Consider the following 8526-nt stretch of genomic DNA (forward strand, 5'->3'; position numbering starts at 1 on the left):
AAATATAAAAACCCTTATGAAAGGGAGGACTGTTTTAGGCCATGATTATGGCATTCATCCATACTTTTGAATCCTAACAACTACAGATTTCATCTTTGAACATAGTTCCTATTGTCATTTCTTCCTGTTAGAATGACAGCCTTTATATTTGTGTTCTGCTGTCTTGTTTTGAAGACACTGGAACTTGTACACGCAGCAGATGTATAACCTTCCAATCACCAAATATTTGCCTTTTATTGCATTCTTATCAGATATATATCTTTGAAGATATAAAAGCAAAATACTAGTAAGTGATGACAAGGAAAGTATAGATGAATGACTGGTTCAGTACCTACATCTCCATTTTTTTCATGAATATTTGTAAGATCTTTAACTTTCCCGACTATAATTTTAAATAAAAAATTCCCACATCCACATTTACAATGTGGATGAGTAACCAAGTGATGAAAAAAAAATCCTGAATGAAATTAAATACAGTTTCTAATCCATAAACAAGCAGGACCTCAGTTGTCACTGCCACATGGATACTTACTTTTCTTAGGGCATGTGCTATATCCCTCAAGCTCTCTTTTCAGAGGTAGAATGTGTAATTATTTCTTCTCATGTTTTCTTCCCTGCTCTCTCCATGCCCCTCTTGCCCTGCAGTGGAGCAGATTACTACGACTATGGCCACGGACTGAGTGAAGACACCTACGACTCCTATGGTGAGTGGCCTTATCAGCTCAATCACTGCAGCAACAGACTCTTGGAAAAAAAAAAAATAACATAATGAAAGGATAATTTCTGTCAAGCAAGGCTTAGTCCTGCAGCAGGCAATGGCTGCTCAGGGATTCCTGAGATGTCAGAGCTTCTCGTGTGCTTATTGAGAAAAATGCCCTCTGTGGTCTGTTAGCTAAAGCAGTCATGGGAAACTAAAACCAAAGATGCAGAGAAAATAAAACTTAAATCACGATGCATGCTGCCTTTTCATGTCTCATTCAGTAAGATTTAAGAAAAAAAAATGGGGGTGGAGGACCTTTTTACAGGAACTTTTGGCTGCCAAAAGCCAAATGCCTGTGGTGTGGCACAGCTTGCATTGAGACTTGGTACAAGGAAGGAATCTGCTGAAGCTCCCAGCTGAACTAGGGCCTAATTGAGTGTGGTTTAGCTTTGTATGGTCCTTTTGTTTTAATTCATTTTCATGCATCAGTCCTGGGAAATCAAGCAGGGAGTCATTATGTAAAGGTTAGGGAAGTACTTTAGGTAGCTAATAGACATGAGGGCAGGGGGTTACTCTGTATAGAGACAAAACAATGCATAATGAAGCAAAAAAACATATGCTAGTTGTAAAGATCACTTTTTTTTTCTTTTCTTTTTTTTTTTTAATATACAAGTGTGATAGTGACAGGTTTAATTAAAGAAATCTATTACGGGTTAGAAGCATAAAGCATTTTAAAAGGCACCTTTGATTAAGGAAGAAATGTTAAGTCTCTGGCTAGAGATCAGAGAAATACAATTTAGGTCTCTTAAATCTCAAACATTTCAGGGTTGTTAGTAACCTGTGTAAAAGATGTGATTCTGAGTAATGAATGCTTCAATAACTTCAGAGCTCTACTTGAAATTTTCTGAGGTCTGTTTCTTTAACTCCATGTGGAAGTGCTTCCTGCTTGAAACTAAAATGACCTTAACTAAGCTGTGATAAATGCACCTAATGCAGTAGTTTGCCCAATATACCTGCTTAAACTAATTCTTTTGCTTAAGGAGAAAGTTCATCAAAAGAAGAGGTCACTTGAAATTCCCCTGTCCCCCAGCACTTTCAGTTGGTGTTGGATAGATATATATCTTAAATCTTAATTTCAGCATTAAAATAAACTGTTTGCCATTATAAACCTGATATTTTTAAGACTATTTCAGTAATGCAAAATTGATGAGGGAAAAATGTGTGAAACTGCTTAATGTAGATAGACTGATGGGGAGAGATATTGATTGCAATATTTAGGGTTGAAAATATGGATTTTACATTTCTTTTGCATTTAAAATTGGTTTTCTATTTATCAAAGTACAGCCACTCAGAATAATAAGTGATGTGTTTATTCAAGTTGAAAGAAAAACTATAAATACCTTGAAGAATGATTATGGGTTGAAGCCACTGTGCTTTTGCACATATAAATAGTTACACACTTTATTTCTTAAGTATATCCCTTAAAAGCAGAGTTAGAGATTAATAACCATCTTCACTGTATGTAAAGAACAAAATTAGTAACACTGCCTAGTGAGCAGGTAGTTGTCTAGTGGTGGCTGGGAAGAAATTCAGATTCCCAGGAGGTATCTCAACTTTTCCTTTGAGAAACTGAGGTGACAATCCAGAGGATGTAGGGAGAATATCAGTGGTTTTAGGATTTGGCGCCCTGAACAGCACCAAAATGAAAACTGAGAAACAGTAAGATAACTCTACCGTGCTGATTTGTTCAACGGCTTGAGGAAGAGCAAGTATTCCCCTTAAACTGTAACCAAGACTTTTAACTTAATCAGTTCTTGCAGCAGTGTTTAAAACCTAGGATATTTTTAATTCCTTCCTCTCAGTCAGCTTCCAGTGCTATTATGCTCAGGGTCTTTTTTAATGTAAATCTTGCTTTCTGTGTGATGAAGAAGCATGAGAGGTTGTTACCAGATGCCCCTGGAAATTGCCTGAGGTGAAAGTTTAATTCTTTCAGCCTTACACCAAATTTGAACTTGTTCCTTTTACCTCCTAGGCAAATGTCCTGGCCACCTGGGTATGATTCATAGCCTGGACTCTGCAGGCAGCCACCTACCACCTACATTATTAAAAAGTAGTTAGGATGAGGCTTCTGCGAAGGGATTGTGAAACTGAACCCTTGACATATGGGATCCTTGTCATCTAATTTCAGATATCTCATGTCAGAGCAAGTTACCTCAGCCTTCAAATTGCAGGGGTTCTTTTGAGTTCTTTTTTTTTTTTTTTAAAGACAAAGTGATGTCTACATTTATTCTGCCATACATTTGGATTCCACCTTTAGTTTCTGGATTGCATTGGGCTCACTGGAGCACCTGTCTGTTTAGGGCAAGGCAGTTTAGCAAAAATAAATAGGGAAACACATACACTGTTTTAATGTGTGTTTTCTTTTGGGCTTTTTCTTTAGTGCTGCTTTTTTATTTTTGTTCTCACAGATGTGGCATAGTACTCTGATTTGATTACATCATTAAAGCGTAGCTAAGTACTGTTTCCTTATACTCTGCCTTTAATTATATGTTTTCCCTTTTGCAACTGCCTGGCATAGTAGGTCTGACCCTCATTTAAGATAATAATTATTGCTACTTTTAAAAATATTTATTACCATTAAAAGGTGGTAGGGTTATGAATCATTAAATACAGCACAAGCTTTTTTTATAGACTTATTTTATAGCCAAAATTCAAGCAACCAATGTTACTTGTTCTTTTAATATATTTTTTTTAATAGCTCCTATTTCTTGCATTTCAGAGGAGGTGTGTGTTTACCTCCAGAGAAATGGAATATTGGCCCTAGCATGTTAAAAGCCACAGGTGTTTGTAGTGATACTTGAGGCTTGGTTTGCATGTTTGAATTAGGCCTAAATTGGCACTGATGCAGAGAAACTTATTTCTGAGGGCAGCTTATTTCCTCATACATAATTCATGCCTTCATTTCATCCCATTGCAATTATTGCTGTGTCTGCTACAGGAGCTGACATTTCTGTGCATTTGCAACAATCAGGTCCAGCTGAATTTCCACCAGCTGTAGATATTTTGGCCATTATCCTCTCATGTTCCCTGCTCCTGTGTGCTGAGAAATCACTGTGGGATAGCTCAGATAGATGTGCTGTACCCAGATTTCTTGTTTCAAGTGTTAGACTTGTACACCTTGGTTTCTGTCAACAGAATGTGGCTGCTTGATTCACAGATAAGAAGAATTACATTCAGCATCTGAGAATGTTGGAAGGGCTCTGACCATATTTTCTTTTCCTTGTAGGGCAAGAAGAATGGACCAACTCACGACACAAGACACCTTCTGCAAGGACAACAAAAGGAGTCTACAGAGACCAGCCATATGCCAGATACTGATTGTACTGTCTGATGTTGTGAAATATCCAATCTCCACCAGTCCTGTATACTGTTCAAAGTAATTTTTTCTATGAACAAACCCTTTTTATTAACTCAAAGTGCATAAAATTCTGAATGGATGGACTGAACTTTAAACATTTTGTTGAAAGAACAACCTGGACAGAAAGATATGTAAAACAAGGAACTTTGTTATTTCCAAACTGTGTTTGAAAAAATAGGTGATCAAAAAAATAACCTTTGATTAACTAGTGTTAAACAAAAAATAGGTTTACTAAATACGTTAGTCCATTCTTTTTAACATAAGTGTAACCTTTTATTTTAAAGGTTTTCAACAATTTAGTTTTTAGCTTTTATTTTCAGCCATTTGCTAGATTTTCTCTTTGCAAACATGCGTAAAAAGGGAAGCAAACTACAAATGCGAATAATGTGGTATTTTGTAACTCAAGTCTTGAAATGTTCTGTAGTGTTAAGCAAAGTTTTACCCTTGCTTGATACTAAATAAACTTTTGAAAGAAAATCAGTGTGTGTGAGATTAATTTTATGCTTTATCTTACAATAAAACTTCATAAATAGTAGTAAACAGGGAGAAGTGTTTAACAGTGATCAGCATAAAAGGCTCATATTAAACATTGTGCAATTTCTTTTAAAACAAAATGGTTTAAACCTAAATGTATCTCTCTATATACTCACATTAGATATAAATGCTGTTTAAAATATCCCAATGGTATGGATCTGCTTGAGTGCCACATTAAATCAAAATACTTTTGTTTAAAAATGGTTTAAAATAGCTAATGAATTTTCTGGAAAAAGATGTGACTAGTTTTCACCTTGTTGAGCATTTTTTCACTAGTGCAACTTTGGAATTTTTATGAGAATTTTGGTACCTTAATGACCCACCTCGCTCCGTGCTGGAAGCAATAAACACAAAGCTTTTAAAGACTTTCTGACTTGACTAATTGAGGTCGCTTTCGTCAGAGGCAGAGGATAACCCTTAAAACGGTCTTCATTTCCAAAGGTAAATAAATCAAATAAGATTTTAATCTCACTTAAGTTATCTTAATATAACCAATAAAAACAGGGAGGCTACAACTTAGAAAGTTTCATTTTAGAATGTAGGAAAGACTTGTGAGGACACCTAAATTCTCATTTTAAAACGTTTAGTTTGTGTTAGTCATCTAAAAAGCCTTAGCTTAGCTAGTTAAATTTGGACAAACTATTCCCTATTAAACAACTGTAAAACCTCATAACCAATAGTTTGTAATATATTCTTTTTCCATAAATTCTAGTAACTTAAACATTGCAAATGTTATCTAAAGCCTTTTTTTAAGCATTGCTTCTATTAATTACAGTTTGATTTACATTGTTTTCTTTAGTTTTTATTTTAAATTCTTTGAAATTTAGTTAAAACATCTTTTTTTTTCCTCTCTTGTCAGGAAACTCACCTCCTTGGACAGCCAAGAGAACAAAAACCCTAATCTTCTGATGCTCTGGTAGGTATCTTTACTCATCTCTGAAATTATTAGATAGATAATGGAACTTTTGATCAGGTGCTTAATTCTGCAGAAAGCTTTAAGTTATGTGTCACTGTCTGAGTTCAATTCTGGTAGGAAAAGTAATAGTTTTAAACTTTCATTAATCAGGACCTTAAGCTGTCACAGTGTGTGGACACTCCCCTGGCAGTTTATTGAAGGGTGTGCATAGCTTTGGCAACATCTCGAACAATTAAGTCTTCGATTGGACAAGGGAAGCTGAAGAAAGCAAATGTAATTTGATGCTCGTAGTTTTCAAATAGGAATTTAAAACTCTAATCTGGTCAACAAACATGTCTAAAATATGAAAAATACATTTTGTAAACTGATTTTCAAAGCAGGCATTTCTGCACAAGTAGCAGACTGATTTCTGGCTTTAATTGAAGGAGAACAAATCCATTAAGAAACATTAGCTGAAGAATAGCTGGCTCTACTGTTTCTGGTCAATTCAATATACAAAGTAAGAAATAATTTAACTGTATTTATGCTCAGATGGTGTATATTTTAAATAAAACAGATTTTTTTCTACTTGGACTGGTAATTCTTCCTGCTAACCTCATGATCTCAGTGTTTTTAGTTGACAAGGCTCAGATAAATAGAGCTTTATACTGTGAAATATTGCATAAGTTGCCCTGCCTCTGTGTACTGCAGTAAATTTAAGAGGCTGCTGTCACAGGCTAAAGGAACCTTTTGTACATACAAAATGGCTTTAGAACTGTTTTGAGTGTTTTAAGGGCTTAAATCAAAGGACTCTGAGAGTAGCAGAGCTTGAAGAAGATTTCTCCCCTTTGGGGCTCAGAGGGGAAAGATTTAATACTAGCTGCTAGAATTGCTATGGCAAAACTGAATATATAAACATCTTTTAAAAATATTTATAAACATTGGCACAATCTCTCCTGGTCACATCTTAAATCACATAATATGATGAATTACATAGGAAGTGTTCATCTACAAACATCATGTATTATTTTAAATAAACAGAACGAAACTTCAGGGGTTGAAACTAAAATACCTAGTAGCAATGGTGGCTAGTAGATAAATAAGTGAATCAGAAGTGGATTCAGTGTTCTGTATTGTTTATCCAACTCTCATTTATTTAATGCAATATTTTCTTATTGCCTCCAGTATGGAGGATGACTGTGTGATCAGCATGTGTGATTTCTTCCACTTCGCTGCTACTCTGCCTGAAGTCCTAGAGAACCTTAAATTGTTTTAGGTTCCCTTCAGGGTGGAAAAAAGTGTCTCCCTGAAAATAGAGGCTCTAAGTGCGCCACTGAATGATTACCATATGAATGAAGTCTTCCTTCTTCCAATGCTCTACATCTTATTTCTCCTAAGAAAATGGGTTTCCATGCCTCTTCAAAAAAAGAAAGTATCAATTCTCATGTCCTATGGTGTGCACAATAAACTACATCAGTTCAAACAAATGGTATTGGATATTCTTCAAAACTATATTTTTGCAGTGCAAAACTTATCTTGGCATTTCCTCAAAGCATGCACTAACATTGTTCTGCTATTGCATTTCTCTTGTGGGTATTTTTTTTTTCCTATGGAGTAATAGCTTAAATTAAATCAATTTGATCTTGAGCAGAGGGAAAAATAATCTAAAAGGTCTCTACATGAAAGAAAAGCAATGTAGAAGGCAGCCTTTTTTCCATTGTGACAAACTTAAAGGTGTGTTTTTATTCTAGTAGAGTTTTGCACTCTGACACTGGCCTGTTACTGTATGTTACTGGTCAAAAAGTCATGTTAATGGTCATAATATCAATAATTTGCCTTTATTGAATCTTCTTATAAAATTTCCACTGAATTTCAATGATAGCAGTTTCTGCAATGCTTGCCTAGATCCACATACATTTATTATATGCAGAATGGTCTGATTCCTCTAGTTGCAGTCTGTCAGGCTTCAGAGAATTCATGATCTCTAGTCTCAAGATATATACAAATAAAGTGTATTTTGCTCTTTTTCAGGAACTTCTGCCATGTTAATTATGGACTGCTTAGAGCACTGTACTTATCTGTATGCTCAGACACTGACGAGACCGAGTATGAAAATCCTGCTCAGCATTTCTTGTATGAAAGCCTTAAAGTGTATAACAGCATACACTTTTTAAAAATAATTGTATATTGAAACTCTTAACTGTATAGTGATGCAACAATGTTTTATTTGGAGCTCAATAAAGAATTTCCATCTAAGATACTCTTACAAAGCAATAATGCGACCTCCTTTCCTTTAGTGACTCTTTTTAGCCTTATGCAGCAAGTGTGAGAGAGTGTGTGAAGTCTCATGACTAGAACTTAAATGCTTCTGGAAATAGCTTGTCTAATGTATGAACAACATGGATAAGTTAAAATGAAGATTGGTGTTTTCTGCTGAAGCTTTTTTTAATAGCTAATTGTAAACAAGTCTGCTCCAGACAAGATTCTTGGGTAGAAATAATGCTCCAACTTCCATTTCCTTCAAAAACTTGTATAAAAAGAAGGTGTTTAATCCCTGTCAATTATACTATGCTGCTTATTCTCTTTCACTTGGTGTTTGATGCATAGGAATCTTTAATACACAGTCGCAGGTTTTCTAGTAGTAGAGTCTTGGATGAGGCTTTTACACCTTGATAAATCTTGTATCCAACAGTCATGTTTCCTCAGTGCTTTCTGTTTTATATTACTTGTGATTGTGATAATTTGTAACAGAAATAAAGTTCTGATAATTTATTTTCTTCTGTTCTTTTTCATAAATACTGCTTGCAGAGCATGTGTGCCTCATTCATCAATTATGGTTCCATCAGATGCATTTTTCTTCACTGAATCTCAATTTATTGCCAACAAAAGTATAATTTTGCTCTGTGTTGTTGCTGTTTTGAGCATAAACAATACCATTTGACAGTTTCACACCAAAATGCTGCCTCTTCAACAGGTTTT

At 35.1% G+C, this 8526-nt stretch overlaps 1 protein-coding gene across 2 annotated transcripts in view; it reads left to right on the forward strand.

The window, feature by feature from the left end:
* Window positions 1–8319, forward strand: part of KHDRBS3 (KH RNA binding domain containing, signal transduction associated 3) — a 90173-nt gene extending 81854 nt beyond the window's left edge. Inside the window, exons 8-11 of one of the 2 annotated variants that reach the window (XR_010785112.1) lie at window positions 646–704; window positions 3987–4136; window positions 5512–5568; window positions 7579–8319. Coding sequence is in view for 1 of the 2 variants with exons in the window: in XM_066566702.1 (XP_066422799.1) it covers window positions 646–704; window positions 3987–4078 (151 nt within the window). In the remaining variant the exon portion in view is untranslated. Of the gene's footprint in view, window positions 1–645; window positions 705–3986; window positions 4596–5511; window positions 5569–7578 lie in introns of those variants that run through there. The other variant, XM_066566702.1, reaches the window with a different exon arrangement.
* Window positions 8320–8526: the final 207 nt, after the last annotated feature.

Source organism: Molothrus aeneus, chromosome 1 (assembly GCF_037042795.1).
Source record: "Molothrus aeneus isolate 106 chromosome 1, BPBGC_Maene_1.0, whole genome shotgun sequence".
NCBI lineage: Eukaryota > Metazoa > Chordata > Aves > Passeriformes > Icteridae > Molothrus > Molothrus aeneus.